Source organism: Cajanus cajan, chromosome 3 (assembly GCF_000230855.2).
Source record: "Cajanus cajan strain Asha chromosome 3, NIPB_CcT2T_4, whole genome shotgun sequence".
Classification (NCBI taxonomy): Eukaryota; Viridiplantae; Streptophyta; class Magnoliopsida; order Fabales; family Fabaceae; genus Cajanus; species Cajanus cajan.
The window spans coordinates 19020781-19045394 of NC_138519.1; the positions used below are offsets into that span (position 1 = coordinate 19020781).

The 24614-nt window shown below is 37.0% G+C and overlaps 1 protein-coding gene across 5 annotated transcripts; it reads left to right on the top strand.

Moving 5' to 3' along the window:
• The first annotated feature begins 4699 nt into the window (after nucleotides 1-4699).
• LOC109789762 (alpha/beta-Hydrolases superfamily protein) lies at nucleotides 4700-23530 on the top strand. 5 transcript variants are annotated; one of them, XM_083070634.1, is made up of 10 exons: nucleotides 4700-4904; nucleotides 5016-5078; nucleotides 8000-8819; nucleotides 11403-11535; nucleotides 13955-14225; nucleotides 14728-14856; nucleotides 14951-14985; nucleotides 15199-15296; nucleotides 15457-15744; nucleotides 22601-23530. In XM_083070634.1, exons 3-10 carry the CDS (start codon nucleotides 8694-8696, stop codon nucleotides 23081-23083), a joined length of 1563 nt encoding a protein of 520 aa, XP_082926760.1. In that variant the 5' UTR covers nucleotides 4700-4904; nucleotides 5016-5078; nucleotides 8000-8693; the 3' UTR covers nucleotides 23084-23530. The 5 variants fall into 5 exon arrangements, with proteins under 5 accessions (XP_082926760.1, XP_082926761.1, XP_082926758.1 ...); XM_083070632.1 differs by lacking the exon at nucleotides 4700-4904 and having other exon boundaries at nucleotides 8000-8498; nucleotides 8601-8819; nucleotides 14936-14985; XM_083070633.1 differs by lacking the exon at nucleotides 4700-4904 and having other exon boundaries at nucleotides 8000-8245; nucleotides 8347-8819; nucleotides 14936-14985.
• The last annotated feature ends 1084 nt before the right edge of the window (nucleotides 23531-24614 follow it).

Below are 24614 nucleotides of genomic sequence, written 5' to 3' on the forward strand. Positions count from 1 at the left end.
TGAATCACATTGCAGCATTTTAGTCAAGATTTTGAACTGGATAAGTTCAAATCAAAGAAGGATTTTGGAGGGTCTTATTTTATTTGATTCTTTTTTTTTTATAGTTTTATTCATAAATGAATATTAATTTATTGTATTTTTTATTTATTATATTTTTATTAATAGATATAATAAAAAAAAGTACAATAAAAAACATGAAGTTGGCGTTCTGGAACGGGCCGTTCTGAATTCAGAACGGCCCGTTCTAACATCAGAACGACCTGTTCTAGTTTCAGAACGACCCGTTCTGCTGCACTCATGTTGTGTTAAATTTACATTTGGAACGCCCCGTTCCAGTTGCAAAATTAACACATAACATGTGCATGCAGAACGGGCCGTTCTGGTTTCAGAACGGGTCGTTCTAGTTCCAGGTGTATTCATGACATTTGGCATCCACCTATGCATCTACGTGACATTCACCTGACATCCACGTCAGCAGAAGTTAACCCTGTTTAAATCATTTGGACGGAAGTCCCAAATTGCAATGATTTAAATTATTGGGGACCAAATTGAGACCTAAAATTAAAGTGGGACTAAATTGAAACATAAAAATATTATCAGGGACCAAAAGAGGTTTTTAACCAAATATTAATGATTAATATATAATAGTCACTAAAAATGTACTTACATCACACTAAATTTTATTATTAACGATAATTATTTATTAAAAAAAACTTAAGTCTCGCATCAATTATAGATGAAATAATTAAAGAGTATGTAAGTAGATAGCAATTCTCACCTTATAAGTCTCACATCTCTTAGGAGATAAGAAAATTAAAAAAATAAGGAAAAAATTCAAGTTTTACATCAACTATAGATAAAATAATTAAAGAATATGTAAGTAGAGAGCAACTCTTAAGTCTCACATTAGCTATAGATAAAATAATTAATTAGGAAATAAGATAATTAAAAAAAACAAAGAAATTAAAGAATATATAAGTAGAGAACAACCATCATCTTAAAAGTTTCATATCAACTAGAAATAAGATAATTAAATAGTATTATAAATCATTTATTAAACTTTTAATGAGAATAGCAAAAAAATATTAAATACCAGAAAAAAAATATCACAAAAATTTATACATTTTTTTCAACCATTATAAATTTTTTTACTAATATGTAAAATTATCGACATTGCATATAATGACTAATGTGAAAATACTGATAAAAAATTTTACAATAATTTTTAATGACACTAAAAATTATATTAAATATCACTAAAATTTATTTTGTTGTAGTACTCGAAAAGTATTCCAAATAAGCGTGATTAGACCCAAAAATCTGATTCCTCGAGCAACTCCTCCGTGTTGTTATTTGATACAAGACATTGTTCTGATAAATTTCACAGCATGAATACAACACATGATTAAAATCTAAAGGTGTCATGGCATCAAACCTAGAAAGCGAAAATGCTTTGACAGTGATGATATAACCAGATAAGGATTACTGAAAATATATATGTTCCCTAAAGTAGAAACTACATATATTGTAGAAAAATCTACAGATATATAAGGCAAAAAACTTTTACAACAAAAATTTATGATCCTACTATATCACCAGCTGGTCTTGATCTTGAGGGTTGAAGACTCCAGTGTTATTTTGTCTGAACTAGGTGTGGCTATTGCTTCTATTGATAATTCAAATTTCAGACCAGCTGCTAACTTTGATAATTATTATTCTTGTCCCAAATGAAGGAGTTGGATCAACTATTCATGATATGCAAGAACAAACCTCAATTGCTGCTTTTCTTGACCTAAATGGATATGATAGATATAACAAAAGGTGGTAAAAATAAAATATCCTTATAATATTAGGTATGTTATATTACTTTGGTTCGCTAATTGTGACTGGTGGATATCTATATTAACCTATATTAATTAGAAATGTTGGTGTTCTGTTGTTTATAGTGACTATGCTCAGCAATGACTTGAATTATTGGATGTTTGAGAAGCAAAGATCTAATGACCTTACTTAGCATAGCCAAGGATGAAGAAAGCAGGGTCAATTTTGTTGATGTTTCTATGCTTATTTCCGAGCTTTTTGTGTCTTCAATTTTCTCAACTAATGAACAAAACAAGATTACGCAAGTCTCACCAACACATGTCAAATTAAGTGTCATGTTGAGGTCTGGAAAAGGAAAACAGCACTATGGCAAGATAATTAACTTGGGATGGCAAAACTACGAATTAATGGGTTTGTTCAAATCATACAAAAAAATTTGCTTGCTGCAATTTTTTTTTTCTTTACAAGAGACTCTGATTCAAGGTTGTCAAACTCGAGAGTCTACACAAACTTGTGGAGCTCTCGTAGACTCGTAAGAGTCTACCTACTATTAAAAGATATTAAAAAACATGAACATACACAATATGATATCACTATTTCAACATTCTAAGTCTGAAATAAGTCAAATAACAACAATAAAATGTCATAATACAAATCTTAAACCATACATAAATAACAAAAAGTCGAAAACACATAGGTCCACAAATAAAAAACATAAAACAAGATCTAAATTTATCAATCAAAGTCCAATCCTCCAACAAATGCATGAGCATCATCAGCAGAGATGCAGCAGAGGGAGAGAAAACAGAAACAGACCCGCGTCCTTCCCAGCAAGAGGACGCGCGTTCGTATGCAGCGGCGGCGTTCGTACGCGGCGGAGATGCTCGTTCGTAGCGGCGGAGATGGGCGTTCGTAGCGGCGGAGATGGGCGTTCGTAGCGGTGGAGATGGGCGTTCGTAGCAGCAGAGATGCACGTTCGTACCAGCGGAGATGAGTGTTCGAATGCTCGGAAGGAGAGAAACCAGGTCAAAAACGTGAGAATGATGGAGGCATCTTCGCGCAAAGGGAAAAATGTCTAACCCTAGGTAAAATGACGTCGTTTTGGGCCATTTAGGGGTGAAAAAAAAAACGGAACCAGACTCGTGGACTCGGCCTCAGACTCGCGATTCTGACCGAGTCTACCCGAGTCAGCCCGAGTCTACCAAAAAACGAGTCTATGGGCGAGTTAACCCGTTTGGCTACCCTAGACTCGTAGACTCGTACGAGTTTACGAGTTGACTCACGAGTTTGACAACCATGCTCTGATTGCTTAAAATTATGCACCAAAATCTGCTGCAATTGCCAAACCAGAATCAATAACTCAGCAGCTGTAGTAGCTAAAAATTTGCGACAATTGTCAAACTAGGATCAATCAAGGTCCAAATAAAATAAACATAAGTTTAAAATTAAACAAGATACACACTAGCAACTGTGCATCTTATTGGTTATAATTTACAAAAAAACACTTGTTAAGTATAGACAGAAGAACAATGAGCCAATGACTCTATTCATAAGCCGAAAGATAGGACAACAACCAAAGATTGTCCCTAACATAGATAAATAACATATTGTAGGAGCAGGATATAACATTAACCTCCATTTATTTCATTATTAAGAAATCACACAAATTACAAGGTAGAGGATGAGGAATTTGCAATCCAATTCCAAAATAGAGTGGAGTGATTGATTATTAAGAATCTCAAAGCTAATAGTACTCTACTTTTGCATTATTTGATTGCACAGATTGCTAAAATAAATTGTCCAACTAAATTTCTAATGCACCCTCAATACACTTTTAGTTCAAGAAAATAAAAAGAGAAATGGCCTGGATAAAAGTGGGATTCTAAGGGTATTACTGGAAATTACATAATTTAAACATTATCCCACTTACCAAGTAACCAAGATGCATTGTAACATAGGAAATAGAATTAGAAATATGAGCCCATTACTCTTCTTTCTTGTAAATTGTTCTATGAAATTATTATTTGTTTAACTAGCTTATGTATAAATATTGTTCTATTTACTATTGATTACTCCTTTTACTCAAGCATTTCACTCACAATAAGTTAAATACAAAATATTCCCTCCTAAAATCTCAAGTTAGTATCAAAGTAGGTTAATCATGTCTCTCTATTTAGCTAAATAAATCATAATTCTTTAGCTGTTATTACAAAGTACTATTGGAGAACCACATTGTGAAAGTTAGTTGTTGTAGTTGGAAAGCCATAGGCCATCACATCAGAATTCTTACTTACAATGTAAGACTCAAGTCCCATGCATGTGTCAACCAATGCAAGAAAAAAAAAATGGTTTAAAATAACATTATGCCCAATTGTGGATAAAAATGGGAAGCATCGTAAATTTTTTAGATAAAAATAAATTTGTCTTTATTTTTTCATACTTGTCTTTTTTTATTTTATTTTATTATTATTAAGAATATCTATCACATTTTATGTATAATTTTTTTTTAACTTTTTATACAACTATACAATATTCTGTCAAAAAAAAAAAACAATTATACAACAGAAAAAGAAAACAAGTTTTCTATTCATTTTCTTTCCTTCGTTCTCTTCTATTTCACTTTTTTCCTACCACTTTGTCGCTGAAACAAACATAACAATGGAGATCTATCATAAGCTTCCCCATTAAAATAAAATAAAAATCTTTTATCATACATTTCTTTTAATTTTCTGTGTTCAAGCAACAACATTTTACTTTAAATAAAAAACGATGGAAAATTAATTATTCATTAACAAAATATAAATAGCATGGATATGGGCTTGGGCCGTCGAAATGGAAAATGTCCACTTTGAATTGTTGGACGCACATGCAACCAACAAAGCAAGGACGGTGAAAACCGAAAGAGAAGTTGCACAAAACGACGTCGTCTCGTTCGTCACCACGTCCACACCACTATTCCTCTTACCGTTACGAAACGAACCAATACAACGCCATCATTGTGCAGCGCTTCCTTCCCTCATTCTCAATTCAAACCCCTTTCCTCATAATCGCGCACACTTTGCTTCGCATCGCAATTCTCAAAGGTATAATAATTTCAACACATGCTTCCAATTTTCGTTTTCCTTTTCTCTGTTTTCACAATTATCGCGGTTATTAATTCAATTGTCATGAACGTTATTTTTCGCGTTTGGCAGAAACTGGTTTCGATGGTGCGAGCTCCGAATCCAGAGCATCTGGAATCGACCACGCCCTTAGTCGTGAGTCACGTATTTTCATTTTTTTTATATTGTGTATACGAAATAGATATTCCGTGCGCGAAAACTTCGAAGTGCATGATTTATGTTTTTATAATTTTGATGAATTCTGCATTGGAAATAGTTTTTATTTGCTTTGTTTTGTTTTTTGTAAATAAATATTAATAGGCAAAGTGTTTTCCTATTAGAGTTCTAATGAGAGGTTTATTTGAAGTTGGGAAATGTTTACGTGATAATTGAATGAATCTGGTGTGCAACATTTATAGGGCATGAGATACACCTGCGATGCGTCCAATTGTGGTTATATATGCTGTTAGTTAATAGTTATGACCAAACAAAACTAGTTATGAGATTAGCCGAGTTAATAACAGCTAGTTAATAATTATGATCAAACAAAATTAATTATGAGATTAGCCGAGTTAGGTTAATTATATGCGTGTTTGGGTCGGTGTCACATAACTGTTGGCAGGCGTTAAAGTGGAAGAAACTGATACCAGCTTTTGCGTTTTATTAAGAATTTAATGTGTTTTTGATGTGAAGAGTGAAGATGAGACTGCTGATCCAAACATGCCATATGAGATTTGCTGAGTTAGGTTAATCACAGCTAGTGAGTAATGAGAAAATTATGATGTTTAAACTCTATAAAACGAATCTGTTTTATATTCAGTTGTTCACTTGTCTTGATTAATCAGAACATTGTCCTTTAACTGAAAAGAGTCAAAAGACGGATATTTTCAGTGGCCAGACCTCATGTTAAGAGCTACTTATACAAATAGAGGAACAAAAAAAAGTTAGTAAATGCATTTGCAACAGAAAATGGTATTGGTTGGGATTGGTGCATTTATTCATATCATACATGTATGGTGTGAACTATTCTTCAAAGGAATGGTGATCCCTTCTTATATACTATTGAATCACTTTTCCTTATATGAAAAGAATGGCCAATAACAAGAAAATTATATTCCCTGCTTATTTTTCAAAGGCTTTAAGATATAGGGGAAAAAAATGAGCAAACCCAATCTAGCCTGTTTTATGTTGGTGTCTATGGGAATTGCACAAATTGTGTGTTCTTCCTCACACACAAACTGATTTATTTATAGTCAATAGGAATACAATAATTAGGGAAACTAGGGAAATAACAAAAAGATAAAATCTCTTAAAATCAGCCCTAAAGATAAGCTATACATAGTTACTCTATTTAAAGATATCTAATTATATCATTAAAACTCCCCCTCAAGCCGGAACATATGCACCATATGAGCCAAGCTCGTTACAAATGTATTCCACTTGGGAACCCTTGAGAGATTTTGTGAAATGTTTGCTACCCGATAAATGGAACTAACAAAGTCAATGGTGATTTCTCCTGAGCACCTTTTCTCCCACAAAATGACAGTGTGTCTCTATGTGTTTGGTTCGTTCATGAAATACTAGATTAGATGCAATATGAAGAGTAGTGTAGTCTGGTTGTCACAAATCAGTTTAGCATTATCCAAACTGTAATTATTGAAGAAGTTGCTTAAGCCATGAAATTTCGAAGGCAGTTGCTGCCATAGAACAGTACTTGGCTTCAACACTAGGTCAAGCAACTATATTTTGTTTCTTGCTTCTTCATAAAATCAAGTTTCTTCTAATAAGATCATAATAACCAGAAGTGGACCTCTTGTCTGATGGTGTTCCTGTCCAATCAGCATCAAAGTAACAAACATATTGTAGTGTAACAAGCACCGGTGTCAAGTGTCCGGTGTCCAAGGGAGGAGTACTAAGAGACAAAAGCTATAGAATTACTAGATTGAGCCATGATAGTAACATCCGGGGCAAGCTTGGCTTCCTGGGTACTATGATTGTTAATAAACGTCGTGGCAGAAGCAAGCACCAAGGAAGAGTCGTAGGACACCATGAGAAAGGGCCAAACAAGAGCTGGGTATGGTTCACCGGAGGCTGAGGAGGGTCGAGGTGGGGTTGCCAGTGAGTGGGTCACACTGAAAAAGCTTCATGTGTTGTTTGGGGTTAAATACCCTTACAATGGTCTAGAAGACCTTGGAGGAAAACAAAAATTATAAGGCCCAATTCTTCATACATTTGTTACTAGTCCATTAAGTAATCCTTGGCCCAATAGGGTAACATTCTGGGCCTGGACGTTATAGTCGTATCAATGGCCCTCGGTTGAATTAGCACCTTGTCCTCAAGGTTGCTACTTGTCATGGGTTGGTTGGTGCCTTGAGGGAAGTCACGGATCGAAGCATTATTGGAGGGTGGAGATGATTTTGTGTTTCTTCTAGTGCCATCCAACGTGTAGCACGAGCAAGAAGTGGGGTGGGCGTGTCATCAATGTGTGCTTCATCCGAGCGTATCTTGGGATTCTGCGAAGCAGTTCCCAAAGTCATGTCAGCCATTGATGAGTGCGCATGTGCATCTTTCGCAGTTAAAGCATATGGAGGTGCCTTGGGAGGGTGAAAAGTCATTCTGGTCATTTCGTGTGGGCATGTCGGTGGCATAGCCAAAGGAATGGGTTCAAGTGTTGTTTCACCTGCATCCGAGCACGAGGGAAGCGGATTGTGGATTGTTTCGAGTAAAGAAGATGGTGGTGGCCGGAACTGAGATAGTGGGTCTTCGCCGACGAAGGGCCGCAACTTAGACACGTGGAAGACATGATGTATGCAGGAACCCTCTGGTAACTCCAACGCGTAAGCAACCATGCTGACACGATGGTGAATCTTGAACAGTCCGTAGAATCACTTCGACAGTTTCTGGTTAGAACGACGATGCATAGTCGTTTGACAATAAGGTTGAAGGCGCACCCAGACCCAGTCGCCGACAGCAAAATGGGCGTCTAGGCGATGTTTGTCTGCCTCTATTTTCATTCTCTGTCGTGTGCGGTGAAGATGGTATTTCACAACTAATAAAATGGCTTTGTGTTCTTGCAGGATGGAGGACACGGAGGAAACTTTGGGAGCAAGGCCAGGCAGTAAATCAATGGTAGTAGGTGGAGTGCGACCATAGAGGACGTGACAAGGGGATGTAGCTAAGTTGGAATGCTTGCTGGTGTTGTACCGGAACTCTGCAATGTGAAGGAAGCGAAACCACGAACAAGGAGTGTCGCTCACGAAGCAACGTAGGAAACATTCCAGGGTGCGATTCAAAACCTCAGTTTGACCATCCGTTTGTGGGTGGTAAGAAGAGTTGTATTTAAGTGTCGTTCCTTGTGCTTTAAAAATCTCACGCCAAAACTGACTCAAAAATATGGGATCTCTGTCTGAAATGATGACTTTAGGAGGGCCATGCACCCGAAAGATCTCCTGCATAAAACGCTGAGCGAGTTGCTGTGTAGTGAATCATGTGGGAAGGGCCACAAAATGGCTATACTTGCTCAGACGATCGCATACCACCCAGATCACTGTGTAACCGTATGAACCTGGTAATGAGGTAATGAAATCCATGGTCACCTCTTCCCATACCTTGTTGGGAGTGTGTAGTGGTTGTAAAAGTCCCCTAGGTTTCTGAGTTTCATATTTGTTTTGTTGGCAGATGGAACAACTCCTGATGAACTGACGAACATTAGAAGCCATTGAGGGCCAATAATAGGATGCAGAGGCGGCTAAGGCTGGACTTAATGCCAGAATGGCCAGCTATTGGAGTGGCATGGTATTCCTTCATCAATTGTTGACGAAAATCGAAGACCCTAGGCACAAAAAGCCTATTGTGGAAGTACAAGAGCCCATCACGAAAACTGTACGTGGCTCCCAGGTGTGTATCATGAATGAATCTAATAACTGTTGCTTTGCCTGCTGGGTCTGATGCAAAATAGTTTTTCCAATGTTGGAATCGGAGACGACAAAGCTAACAGAACAGTATCCGAAGCCTCATCAGAAGGAAGGTTGAGGTCAGCATCCCGATTAGGTTTAGGAGGCATAGTCAATGAAAGTACCAATTTGATAGGAACTACAGGAAAATTAGGTCTACCAGAACAGAGCTAAGAAAAATCTAAATTCAGGAATTTCATCATCCTCATTCGAAGGTGATTTTGGGGTTAAATACCCTTACAATGGTCTAGAAGACCTTAGAGGAAAACAGAAATAATAAGGCCCAATTCTTCATACATTTGTTACTAGTCCATTAAGTAATCCTTGGCCCAATAGGTAGAGCTGTCAAAACGGGCTACCCGGCCCGGCCCACCATGGGTTGACCATTTGGTGGGCCAACCCAACCCGGCTCATTTATCAGTGAGCTCAAAAAATCGAGCCCGGCCCGGCCCACCACGGGTTGGTGGGTTAAACGGGTTGGCTCACCTTTAAAAAATTTTTTTCATTTTTTTTCTTAATATACAACTAAAGCCCAAAAATTTAAACTTATTTTAAAAATCTGAGATTCTTAATTAAGACATCCATAAATGAATCATTCATCCCAAACATTAAATGATAATTTTAAATACAATCAAGTCAAATCTAAATAATCTCAAATAGATAAATATAATCCAAAATCATCTTAAACTTTAAATATAATCCAAAATCATCTTAAACTTCAAATACAATCCAAAATCATAAAAATTACAAATCACAATCTAACATTAAATCATTATTGTCTCATGTTGGGCTGCACTATAGCCCAATAATTATTGTATTTTTATTAAAAAAAAAAATTTAATCACGGATTGGTGGGCCCAGCCCGGCTCACCACGGGTTTAACCCGGGTGAGCCGGGTTGTTAGTGAGCCGGGTTCAAATTTGACCCGTATTAAAATTTTCAAATTTTTTTTAACCCAACCCGGCTCGAACCCGTGGTGGGCCGGGTTGGCTCACCGGGCCAAGCCCATTTTGACAGCTCTACCAATAGGGTAACATTCTGGGCCTGGACGTTATAGTCCTATCAGATACCATATAGAAATTGTAGCAATTGTGTGTTCTTCCTTGCCCAATCTGATTTATTTATAGTCAGGAGGAATACAATAATTAGGGAAACTAGGGAAATAACAGAAAAATCCCTAAAAGTCAGCCATAAAGATAAGCATTAGATAGTTACTCTATTTAAAGATATCTAATCATATCTTCTACAGTCTCCACAATCTGGGCCTGTGGCCTGTATGTGGGCCTTCTATAAATCTTCTCTATTCTCAAGCTTGCATAATTTGTTAAATAATATATGAATAGCATTCAGATTAAAAAAAATGGAAAAAATATGCTCGCCAATATTTGAACCTAGATTTTTTCTTTTGTAGAGTTTTATTCTACTACTAAACCATTAATGTGTGTTGTTGATTGGTATTGTATGTTATATGTTATATACATATATTGTGTTGGAAGCATATATGCGAACAACAAGGTTGGAAAATGAGTAAATTATTTGTGCGCTGTTAATTCTGTCATGAACTTTATTCCTTGCATTTGGCCTAAATTGGTTTCGATGGTGCAAGCTTGAAACCCACAGAATGGGGAATCAAGCACCTCATTGGTGATAAGTAACATATCTGTGATTTCTTTCATAATTTATAGTTACAAAGTTTTATGTCTTTGGAACATAAGTTGAGCATTTGCCATGGCTTGATTCATTCCTCACATTCCAATCAACTGGATTTGTTATTATCATAACAAGTGGATTTTTTGTGGGTGTCAAAGGGATGTGAGAGTTAAAATTCTAATAGCTAGGTGAATGAAAAGGAAAATAATTAATGTTAGAAAATTAATGTGTGCAAGTGCTAGTTATTGAAACAAATAGTTGGGATCTGCAAGCCAAGTTTTAAAAATGAGAGTAACATGCTTTATTACAAAAGGCTATCTTTGTACCAGTGGAGCATCACACCGAGGAATCACAACTTGTTCAGTATTGTAGCCAAGTGTGCAACTTGTGCTAGTGCTGAGTATTAGGAAAGATCCGTGTTAAAAAAAAACAAGGGATGAGATAATGTACACCAGGAATACTTTATGAGCATAAATTTCCTATTGCCTTTTTTTCTTTGACAGCCACTTCCCTTCTTCCTACTTACCCCTTTCGAGAAAGGGAAGGTGACAAAAAGCATTTTGGTATGGCCAAGGCCAAGCATCTTTAACTTGTGATGTGTTTCTTTCTACTAAAATACTTGGCTTCTAGAGGCCTGCATTTAATGATTTGAAGAGGGGTGATTTGTTCTTGTTGAATAAGGACCTTGCTGTTAATGGTACTTCGGTTCAAATACTTTATACTTTATTACTATTTTATTATTGCATTTAGTTTTTTTTTACTAGTTTGCACATTCCCTTTATGATTGTCTTGATGATTAAAGCAATAATAAATAATCATTTTATTAGTTTTTACATAAAAATCAGATTATATTTTCTTTTTTTTTATCATTTTTCAGGTACAGGGAGAGGGTTTGACAAATGATGGGATTATTCCTCATATATTTTCATCCATGCCAGCTCTCAATGATGCTGCTTCTTATCTTGCACAAACAACATCATACTTAACTGGTTGTTTCTCTGATTATTCAGGCAAGGTTCTTTTTTATTTATCTAGTTCTTCAGAGTTCAGAGGTGTAATTTAAGTAGATTCTTCTTTTAGAAGTTAAAGGAATTATGCTGCCAGTCATAAGTTTGCATAAAAAAAAAGGAAATAATGAAGCTGAGTTATTATATGGCATATCAAAATAATAATGCAGTTTATCTCCAAGAGAAAAAAAGGCTTAATTGCACTTTATGCTACCAAAATTTTACAATTTCACAAATTTTGCCACCCAACTTTTTAAAATGTACATCTTGTCATCTTGTTAATTGATCACTGACATGACACGTTAACCGCTAATGTGGCTAGTCAACCGATGACATGTCATGTTGTTTGACAATGTGGCACATTATGTCACATGATTTGGATGCCACATTAGCAATCCACATCGGTGGTTAACTGGATGGCCAATTAACAAGGTAGTAAAAAGTGCAAAAGTTTTAAAATTTGGTGGCAAAATTTGCAAAATCATGAAAATTGGGTGACAAAAAGTGCAATTAAGCCAAAATAAAAATAGGGAGGTACTTAGCTCATCCACTTTTAATTAAAAATAGAAATGATGCACTTAAACTTTGTTACCTCATCTTTGCATTTATACATGGATGTTGACAATTGAAGAACCTAATCAGATTGCTATGGAGTTATGGTCACCTTTCAGAAAACACAGACATACCTTTCGAGGGATAGACAATGCCACAAAGTATGTGATTACTATATTAGAAGTTTATTGTCCTCTTGTAAAACCGATAGGTTTTAGAATATGCTTCCCGACAAGTGTATCCTATCCTGGAAGTAACAAAGGACATAATCTCTACATCATACTCAAAGGAGTGACTCAGACTTCCGGAGAAATCCTTGTGTTGTTTAAGTGGTTTAATTAAAAGAGGTTTTCTTGGATGAAATTAAAGTAGTCAAAAGTAAGAAAATAGGAGATAATTTCAGTGATGGAAAGAACTTAGGATTAGGGTCCACCTATGTATTTGATTCCCCTCACCCTGAATTTAATTCTAATTCTATTTCCAAACTCAATTGTAAAACTCTTTTCTGGATTAAACCCCTAATTGATCATGTAATTTAATTTAGGAAAGGAATTCGAGCAAAGAAGTGAACAAATCCAATCGAAGGTTTAGTTTGTAGTTTGATCATTTGATGATTCCAAACTTAATTACCCTATAGGTCCATCAATTCATTTAGGTGGAGTCAATGATTAATTAATCTATTATAATTATGCAAGGTGATTAGTTCCATAATAACACCAAAGGAATACTATGACGATTGAAGTGAATAAATGGAAATAAAATTATCAATTAAATCAGGGTTAGTTCAGGATCTCTCATGCAATGAGTATACCATAATCATAGCTTAAGAATTAGTTTCCCATGACAACAAAAGAGAAAGCCATTATAAGATTACCCATGAGAAATTCAAGAAAAAACCTTTACAATAAGGAATTCTTTGATCTCCACATGTCCAAGAAATGTGCTCTTGAAGTCCAAGGAAGTCCTTTTTTTTTGCACAAAAGCCAAGATGCCCCTTTCTCTCCTCTCACATCTCTATTCATAATTAACTTGAATGACCAAGGTGCTAGAGTTAGCATGATCGTGCTTCAATTCGGAAGCATCATCATGCTGAGAGTCTGCTTCTATCTGGAGACAGTAACTTCAGATCCAAGCACTGTGGTGCATAGGGTAGCATAGTGGAGCCTCCTGTAGTAAGCGGAGACTTGGCATTCTAGCACAGCCGTGCATTATGGAACATAGTCATGCTTGATCTTTTTTGTCATCTCTTGGTCTTTGCTGGACATGCACAATTGTGCGTTGATAAGCACAACTGTGCTTCTCATGCAGGAGAACCTTTTCCACGTAAACTTTGTCATTTTCTTTCTATCTCATCTCCGATGCAATCCTGTACAGATATGGGGGAAGTGGGTTAAAATGTACATGTAAAGAACCAAATGCCTCAGTAATGGGCCTGATTTCCCCATGCCAAACACACAAAATTTGTTTATCAGAAACCTAATTGAAACCCATCTATAGCAAAATCCTTGTTGAATATATAGCCTTTACTTTTTATGTATATTTCACTTGAGAATTTATCATAGGTTCAATTTGATTCCGGAAATCTGCTTTAGTCTAGGTACTGTATGATTTGGAATTGTTTATAATATTGCTCTGTACTACTTCATGAAATTTCACCTAGACTTAATTTGAGTTTGTTTATGATTTATTGACTGTATTCCTTGTATAATTTTGAGACATTACCTTTCCTCATGTTATCTTATTTGAGTTCTGCCCAAACTCGTGTATTTGATTTGTATCGTTTTTGTTCCATGTTTGTCTTATTAATTGTACTACTACAGGGCCTTGACTTCTGCAGTTTTAGACCTTAAATCTTTTTTTAATTTTTCAGTAGAACATTCACCCAGACGTCCTGGTTCTTCTGGAAGTCATGCACAAGAACTTGTGGAGTTTTCTTCTGCAGAAACTGATGCATCTTCATCTACCGAAATCGAGCGTATTCCCCTTTTAACTAATGTTGAGTCATCTAGTGCTGCATCTTCTTCAGCTACACATATGCATGATGAAATCACGAGGACTTCTGGTGGAAATCTGTCACAAAATTCCAGTGCACTTGTTGAATCAAATCGTACTGGACAAAGTGGCATCTCCATTTTCCAAAGGTATTGTTTATCAATTTATTCTAAATGTGATTTTTCCTGATAAGCCCTTAAAAATGTCTTCTTCTTTTTTTTTTTCTCTTCCAAATTATGAAGCTGAATTGTTATGATTTGTCATTGTTGAATTATAATGTACAGTTATTTTAATGTTCAATTCGTAATTTTGCAAGTATGTTCATCTTGTAACAGAGGTTTATACCACTGATGTCATTCTAATTCAGTATCAATATTACTCCAGTCTTACCATTCCTATTCTGGTTCCTATCAGATTGAAAGATATGGTTTAATCTCTGCCACTGCTAGTTTGCTTACTATTAAGGCCACCCCAAGATTGAACCCTACTGTTTTCATTGTTGTTCCCGTAATTGAAACTTATAATGTTGGTTTATACTGTACCCCAATTCTTTTATTTTTTTAAATTGCTATAGAACCATCTAAACTCCAAATTGTAAAGCTCGTTTGACAATTAACATGGGAATAGTAAACTATGTTTTGTTTACTTCAGCCTGATTGAACGTGCTCGAAGGACTGTGCGTGGATCTGCAGATGATATAGGTTGGCTTCAACGTGATCCAGGAATGCCTCCGGTTGAAGATGGAACAGAGAGGTTCCTGGAAATTCTGGACAACATCAAGTGAGTATCCTAGTATTTATTTTTCTCAATTTTCTCTTCACCGTTGTTTTGTTAACTTTAGTTTTTCTTACCTTGTCAGGCATGGTGTTCACAGGTTACCAAATTCGGTGGTTTATTTGTTAATTCCAGGTAAAGTGACTGACTATGTATATGACCAGGTTAATCATGACCAAATCTGCTTCCAAGCTCCACATACAGGAAAAGCCTAAGGTCCATGGTGCAACTGGAATGAGAAATGTTTATTAGCACCTGGCCTATAGGATGTAAATCGTAAAACTGGCAAAGTTGGTTGTTGCAACATTCTTTGTGTGCTATTAACTCCCATGCCTTTTACAATGGCAGGTCTTTTCAGTAATCATGGTCCACTTTACTTTGTCAATACAAAAGTCAGTTTTTCAAAGATGGGTTTGGCCTGTCATATCGCAAAGATTCATAGTGAGGTATATTATAATATTCATTTTAGTTGTATAATCAATAACAGTACTAAATGATGATAATAATAGCTCACATGAAAAACTCTTAACTCTAGTTTTTGTGTATATCATATTGGTGATCTTGTTTTTACGTTCTAGTACTGAATTTTGAGTAATTATTAATCAGTCTTCAGTCGAGAAAAATGCCAGAGAACTAAAAGAGTACATTGAGGAAATTTATTGGGGTTCAAAGAAACGTGTTTTGCTTCTTGGACATAGCAAAGGAGGAGTAGACGCAGCAGCTGCTTTATCATTGTATTGGTCTGATTTGAAAGATAAAGTTGCTGGGTTGGCATTAGCACAAAGCCCCTATGGTGGAACCCCTATCGCTTCAGATCTTCTTCGAGAAGGACAGCTTGGTGATTATGTAAATGTACGGAAACTTACTGAGATTATTATCTGTAAAGTGATTAAGGTATGTTGAGTTTTTTGTTTTCTCCTTTTGGTTCCTTTTTTCTTTTTGTACTTGAAATGTTTATTTTTCTTTGGTATCCTTTTCTGATATGGCTTTTCCTTCTTGCATGTGAATATTAGAGAAAATGAATTTGAATATTAGAAGCTTTGGCCATTTGTTTTGTTGCTTGTAATCTGCATTTGCTGAGCAGATTTACAGTTTACAATTTCATGTTGCTTGAGCGAATATCTATTGATTTGTTGAACTACAATGTTGTTTAGCAGACTGTTTAGGTCCCATCGGAGTGGTTGGACATATTATACTAGGCAGTGTAGTCTTATATATCACTATTAAGTAACAGGAAGAATTGTGATGAGAGAGTCGTGAGAAACAAGAAGAGAGATTGAGCGGAAGCAATTCAGCAGAGAAAGAAATTATATTTTCACTAACTGATTAACATTACAACTTGTCTATTTATATGTATCTATAGCTTCAAAGGAAGCTATAGATACATTGACCTGTTGAACAGGTAACCAAACCAGAAAACAGAAAATTAACTAACAGGTAACCAACTAATACAAAAATAAAAATAATACAATGCGAAGGAGTAAAGATATACTCCAATAGCCCCCCGCAAGATCAAGTAGGGTGAGGCGAAGAATCAGCCAACTTGAGCTTGGATCGAAGCTCACAAAATCGAGATGGAGATAAGGACTTAGTAAGAATATCAGTATATTGATCAATGGCCGGAACATGAACCACGTGAAGAAGATTGGCAGCTACTTTTTCCCGAACGAAGAAGAGATCCAGCTCCATATGTTTGGTTCGAGCATGAAGGACAGGATTATGTGCAAGAGCAATGGTGCTCATATTATCACAGTAGATTACAGGGGAATAATGAGAGACATGTAATTCGGAGAGTAAGGTTTGAATCCATAGAACTTCAACAGTGGCAAGAGCAAGACTGCGGTATTCAGCTTCAATGCTGGAGCGGGCAACAATAGTTTGTTTCTTGGACCACCAAGAGATGAGATTGGGTCCAACGAAGATGGCGGCACCAGAGGTAGAGCGGCGATCATCAGGGTCAGAGGCCCAATCAACATCATAGTAGGCATGAATGGACAAGGGAGAGTTAGGAGGAGTGGGTTGGAGATGGAGACCCAGGGACATAGTTCCCTTTAAGTAGCGAAGGATACGCTTGACAGCAGACCAATGTTGCTCCAAGGGATTAGACATGAACTGGCACACCTTGTTGACCGAAAAACTAATTTCAGGACGAGTTATTGTGGCATATTGTAAGGCGCCAACCACAGACCTGTATAAGGACACATCCAGAAATTTGTCAGAACCAGACTTAGAGAGTTTACATCCAGAGACCATGGGTGAAGTGATGGAATTAGAGTTTTCCATGTTGGTGCGATTGAGGAGATCAAGAACATATTTGCTTTGAGTCAGAGTGAGCGAGCCATCAGAATTGGATTTGACTTCAATACCAAGAAAATAATCCAATCGACCAAGATCCTTGAGGGAGAAGGCGGAATTGAGTTGGGAAACAATATTTCTTAGGAAAGCAGTATTATTGCCAGTGATGATAATGTCATCTACATAAACAAGAATGTAGATGACATTATTGGCATGGGAATAAACAAAGAGAGAGGGATCACACTTGCTGATCTGAAAGTTGAGGTGAAACAGTGTGGCTTTTAGTTTATCAAACCAAGCACGCGGGGCTTGTTTAAGATCATAAATGGCCTTGTGAAGTTTGCAGACCAGGGATTTGCCCGAGGACTCAAAACCGAGAGGCTGGGACATGTAAACGTCTTCTTCAAGATTGTCATTGAGAAAGGCATTGTTGACATCCAGCTGCTGAATGGACCAGTGATGGGTGAGAGCAAGAGTGAGAATAAGACGGATGGTAACTGGCTTCACAACCGGAGAAAAGGTCTCAGTATAATCAAACCCAAATTGCTGATGGAAATCCTTGGCAACCAGGTGAGCTTTATGTTTGTGAACAGTTCCATCAGGATTCTCTTTAATACGAAAAACCCACTTACAACCAATGGCTGTTCTGTGGGAGGGAAGTGGTGCAAGAGTCCAGGTGCCATTGGCCATTAATGCATCATATTCCTGCTTCATGGCAGCAAGCCAGGTGTCACTAGCCAGAGCTTGTTTGGTACTCTTGGGTTCAAAATGTGTGAGTAAAAGAGTGGGTTGCAGTCGGGGTTTGACAATACCCGTTTTAGCCCGAGTAGTCATGGGATGAAGATTGACAGGGGGAGCCTCAACATGAGTGGGTAAAGAGGTGGAGGAAGAGGGACTGGGCGTAGGAGAAGTATGACTAGGCCGAGAAGGGGAAGAATTAGTAGAAATTGGTGGCGAGGGTGGAGAAGGAGAGGTAGAGGTAACAGGAGCCTATGGATTGGTGATAACAAGAGGAACAAAAATGGATAAGGAGGGTGAACTGGGAGTGGATGGTGAGAACAGGCTTGGGTAGGGAAAACGACTTTCGCAAAATATGACATCTTTGGAAATGAAAATCCTACCAGACGGAGCAAGACACTTGTAACCCTTATGAGAAGTAGAGTAACCCAAGAACACACATTCTTGAGAGCGAAATTGAAGTTTGGTTTTGTTGTAGGGCCGAAGGTGAGGAAAACACGAGCAGCCAAAGACACAGAGAAAGTTGTAGCCAGGGAGCTGATGAAACAGTTTTCGGAAAGGAACATCCTGCTGGATTGAAGAAGAGGGCAGTCTATTGATGAGATAGACACTTGTTAGGAAGGCATAATCCCAAAAGTGCATAGGAAGGTGAGCTTGGGCCAGCAAGGTAAGACCTAACTCAACAATATGACGATGTTTGCGTTCCACAACACCATTTTGATGGTGAGTGTGGGGACAAATAATGCGATGATGAATGCCATGTTGGGCCAGGTAAGAGGTGAAAGAGCGGAATTCGCCACCGCAGTCAGTTTGAATTGCTTTAATAGGTAATTGAAATTGATTTTGAACCATGGCGTGAAATTGTTTAAAAACATCAAGCGTATGAGCTTTACTTTTGAGTAAAAAGATCCAAGTAAACCAAGTATGAGCATCAACAAATGTAATGTAATATTGGTAACCATTATCAGACAAAACAGGCGCAGGGCCCCATAGATCACTGTAGATTAATTCAAAAGGAGTATGATAAACAGTTTTAGATAATTGAGAGGGTAATTTGTGAGATTTGCCAAGACAACACGAAGTGCAAAAATCAGAAACACTTTTATTGATGATGGGAAAGTTACACAGTTTGAATATAGATTTGAGTACATCATTATGGGGATGTCCCAATCTAGAATGCCAAGTGGCATAGGAAACTGAATTAGAAGAGACAGTGTGAGCAGAGGGTATAACTGCAGAAGGTTGTCTTGGCAGAAGCAGAGATGGAAACTGATATAAGCCATCAGGACCGACAACTCCAAGGAGGAGAGTTTCGTTACTGTCCTGTGATTTAACCAAACAAAAGGCTGAGTGAAATTCAAAGAAGACAGAGTTATCCTTACAGAATTGACTCACTAATCAGATTTTTGGTGATAGTAGGAACATAAAGGAGATTATGAAGAGTAAGAGAAATGTGAGGTTTGAGAGGAGAAGAGAAATGAGTAACACCTGAGGAGTTTATGGGGAGACCTTGGCCATTGCCAATGACAATCTGATCCGGCCCTTCAAAAGGGGTGTATTGTTGTATATTGTGAGATACATTGGTAACATGATTGGAAGCGCCAAAGTCAGGATACCATATATTCGCGCCAGGTGAGGAGGAAGACATTGCCAAAGCTGAAGGTGGGGCGTGAAGGTTCCCAGGAGAGACAAGGTATGCTTGGGATGTGTTAGGGTTGGGTGGTCGAGGTTCCAAAATGCCATTAGAGAAGCTAGCAGGGCGAGGTGCAGACTGAGATTGAAAGGGGGAGGTGGTGTAGCCAAAAACAGGGTGGGTGGTGGAGGTGTTGGCGGGGAAGGAGTTATCAAGGGGTAGGGTGGGAACGAAGTTGCTATCAAACCGATAATAACAAGTGGAAGCAATGTGACCATAGCGATGACAAACCTAACATTGGGTACCAGAAAACCTGCCACGGCCACGGCCATAGCGGTGGTTGGATCGGCCACCGCACCCACTGCGTGCACTAGGTCGACCACCGCGGAAGGAAGGAAACTGAGAATCTTGATGGGCAAGGTTGGCTTGGGGTTGCAAGGCAGGGGTGTTAGAGCCCGAAGAGGATTCAAGAAGATTGACGGAGATAAGGTTCTTCTTCTTGAATTTCTCAAGGCGAAATTCGTGGGCAAGAAGGAGGGTTTCAACCTCTTCGATGGACAAAACATCAAAGCGGCTGCTTATTAGGGAGACGGTGGACTCGTATTCCTCTGGTAGGCCCTCAAGAACAATGTCCAAATGTTCTTTAGAGGAGACAGAATCACCAATGGCTGTGAGAGAATCAACCAGGGATTGGATGCGAAGAAGGTAATCGGAGATGGTGCAGTTGTCAAGGGTGGTGCTGCGAAGATCACTGTGGAGTTGGCGGGCTTTAGCGTTTGTGTGGGCATGGAAGTACGCATGAATCTTGTCCCAAATCTGGAATGAGGACTTGCAACCGATGACGCGGGTGAGCATGTCCTTGGACATGGAGGATTGCAACCAGGAGAGAAGTAACTGGTCTTGCTGTTCCCAAGCCAGATACTCTTTAGAGACGCGATTTTCATCTTTGTTAGAGACCGTGAGAAATTTTGGAAGAATTTGGGGATTGACCAGAAAGTGATGAAGACGATGGCCTTTGATGACGGGTTCAACTTGTTGGCACCCAAGAAGATAATTCTTGGTGTCAAGTTTCTCAGAAATAGTATGGGCAAAGGTGAGAGAGGGAGACGAGGAGGGTTTTACCGGAGCAGCTTGAAAGTGTGGTGGTGCAGTTGAGGAGGACGATGGTGGTTCGTTGGCCATGAGGAAAGACCGGCAGCCAGAAAGAAAGGGGCTGAGAAAGAGGGGAGGAGGGATTGAAGCGATAAAGAGGGGGAGGATCGATGAGCTCTATGATACCATATTAAGTAACAAGAAGAATTGTGATGAAAGAGTCGTGAGAAAGAAGAAGAGAGATTGAGCGGAAGCAATTCAGCAAAGAAAGAAATTATATTTTCACTAACTGATTAACATTACAACTTGTCTATTTATATGTATCTATAGCTTCAAAGGAAGCTATAGATACATTGACCTATTGAACAGGTAACCAAACTAGAAAACAGAAAATTAACTAACAGGTAACCAACTAATACAAGAATAAAAATAATACAATGCGAAGGAGTAAAGATATACTCCAATAATCACTAATGCTCTGCTTGGGAGAAGGGGGTGAATTGAAGGGAAAGGAAAAAAATATGTCAGAATTGATTAGATAGGAAATATGTAGGAAATAGAGTGAAATTTGTAGTTGATTAGTAGAGTGGAATTAGGTAAGAAGTAGAGAGAAGTTGGTATTTTAAAATTGTATTTTATATAGGTAAATTTTTATGTAAAAATAAATAACAGATACAATTACTATTTTATCCCTCCCATTATATTGAAGTGGGATTATATTTTTTTTTATGTAATATAATAGGTGGCATAACCAATTATGCCACAGGTTTTGTTCATGTTCTTGTGTATAATGTATTACATTGATAATATATTCTAATATAGTCACTCATAATACCTTAATATGTTCATGTTCTACTTGCATATTCCATTATCTTGATAGCATATTGGAATATGGTGTTTGTTGCTACATACACGAGGTTATATTTTTCATTCTATTCAATTTCACAACAATTCTCCCTTTGAAGAGGGTATTTTTGCAACTCGTGGGACCCTCATAAACTTGCACGCAATTCGTCATAAATCACTTCTAGCAAGTTGAGGTTTTTTATTAAACCCCTTCTAACCCACTCCCCATCCCTCAAATCCCTTTTAAATCATGACCCCTATGTAGAGTGTAAAGGAAATATACATGTTGCAGAGTTTGTTTTCAGTCACTTACATAGCCTTTGATCATACTTTTGAAGGTAGAGATGAATATTGGAAGTATAATTATTTGTTAAAAAGTGTATTCCTGGGCAATATATGTATATCTTGTTAACGAAGATATGTTGAATGCCTGAGAAATACAGTGGTATGAGTTTCGAGGCTTAAGGCATGTTTGGTGCACAGAATTGTGGTTTAAGGGAATTGGATTGTAATGGAATATGCTAGAATTGAATGACCATTTGTACCAGAGTTCGATTACTTTGTAAAATAGAAGCAATGTAAAATGGAATGACTGTTTTTCTAAGTTACATACAACTACAAGAGTCCTTGTGAGGAAAACATACTTCTTTTTCATTGGGAATAATTTACAACTTAAAGTTAACATGAATTTTGCATTGTTGAGAAGATGGCTCAGCTCTCCTAGAGTCCTATGGTGATCTGTTCGTTTTGTCCAATATATTTGACTATAGGATTTGGACTCTAGATTCCCCTTGTCTGTTGTATTTTCAATTTCTCACCCTTCCTACAAACTTGGATTACTCTGTTCTTGCTAAATTATTATTTCATAAATCTAATAATCCCGTTCAAGCTGTTTCAACTAGTTGCCACTAATCTACATATTTGTCAATTTATGCAAACAAAATTTCATTGTCGATATGTGATTCTATTGATTTGATGTAGTAATTCAATGATTGAGTTTGTTCTTTTCAATGTTGCCATGTATGCTACACAATTATGTTATATCTTGTTAGTGAAGGTCAGTTTCAATTAGTTCCACTAATCTACATTATTCATTATTTAACTTACCGTCACATGCTACTACTTATCATCAATATTATTATGAAGGGTGACATGCGAGCCTTAGAAGACTTAACATATGAAAGGCGGAGGGAGTTTTTAAAGGAGCATCATCTGCCAGAAGAAGTCCCTATTGTTTCCTTTCGGACCGAAGCTGGCATTTCCCCTGCTGTTCTAGCCACATTGTCTCATGTTGCACATGCCGAACTACCTGCAGTTGCTCCAGCAGGTGAACCAAGAAAACTCCCTGTAGTGATGCCCCTTGGTGCTGCTATGGCTGCTTGTGCACAGTTGCTGCAGCTGAGATACGGTGAGAAAAGTGACGGGCTTGTGACATGTCGAGACGCAGAGGTTCCTGGATCTGTTGTGGTGCGGCCTAAACGAAAATTGGACCACGCTTGGATGGTTTATTCTTCCCTAAATGATGACCCTTCTGAAGGAGATGCATCTCAGGTGTGTGAAGCTCTCTTGACTCTACTCGTGGAAATCGGACAGAAAAAGATGCATGAGCTAGCAATGAAAGAAGAATGAAGCATTCAAATTTTCTGGTGCACCTGTACATACTTTTATCTCCAAAACTCTATATTCAATTTATTTTTTGAAGTCTAACAGATAACAAAGTTGATGTAGGCCATATATGTAACAATATAATTCACGTATGTAAGAACAGGATTGTCTTCTGTAAAGGATAACTGTGATATAGAAAAGAAAAAAAAAAAAAAAACATTGATAGTACCTGTGGAGCAAACATAGCTTAGGAGAACATATTGAAAAGCAAAACATTCATGTGATTTAGGGGATAAACTGATGATGCGATGCGGAAAAGGGATGGAAACTTTAATTTTAACTTGTTATCCCATTAGGAACTATTTCATCCCTGCATAGGGTTTATGATGTATTCATGATGAAGCCTTAAATTATAAAATGTAGTGAAATTCATTTAACAATCTAGAAATTATTAGATGCAATTTTCATTAATACTATGTTTCTTTCATTCTTCATCCTCAAAACAAAATAAAATATACCATTCCTTTTGAACTGTAGAAAACTCAATAGTCATCGTTCTAAAATATCCTTTGATGTGTGTGGTAGGGGTGACAAACTTTTTTATGTAAAAGAAACTATGGAGCTTCTCCTTTGGGAGACAAAAAAAATATTCTGCTGATGTTAAGATTAAACACTTTTCTTTTTGAAATACATGACATCAAGTTAACCTTTATTCTCCTTATGCACGTCTTTTGTGTACACATCTGTGAAAGGACCGTGATTTAACAGGTAAAGTAAAACTTTCAAAAGTTAATTAATGTGTATTTGAATTAGTTTATTTAAAAATAACCATGCTTTTACTAGCTTCTTAATATAAAGTGATTATTATTTCTTAAACTTAATCTCAAATCAACTTGCGCTTTCACCTGTCATTGAAGTTTACGTCAATTAATATAAGAAAAAAGTGTACGTTGATTTTAATTATATAGCGAAGTTGATGAGTTGTGAAGTGAACAGAATCCTACGTGGGTCGTTATTATATGGGTTCTGGGAAAACGATAGATGCGACTTGCTAATAACTTTTAAACTTCTTTAGTCATATCATAAAACCACTTAATCAAAAAACATATAATTAACCTTTAAACTTTCGAAACTTCCAAAGGATCGCTTCTTTTAAAATTAATATATGGAAGGTTGGACCATTGACCAAAGGAAAAAAGTATATGCAACATATTGCGTGCAAATTTTATCATCTATTTCCATTATAATATTAAGAGTTTAATATGTGATTTGTATGTGTAACATACTACTTTATGTGTGTAATAAATGAACTCTGAATCTAAGATCGATGAAAAAATTCAGTTTCAAAATTCAAGTTTAACTAGTTTGATTAGTTAATTGAATAAATAAATCATTTAAATTAATTGATAATAAAGAAATTACATAAGATTTATGAAAAACATTCACAAAATGTAACAATATCCTTATATGTAGTTTTCATTCTTGAAAAAGTGAGATAATATTTATGTTTACTGTCCCTTTCGTGCAGTGAAATGCCTTCTTTAACTAATAACAC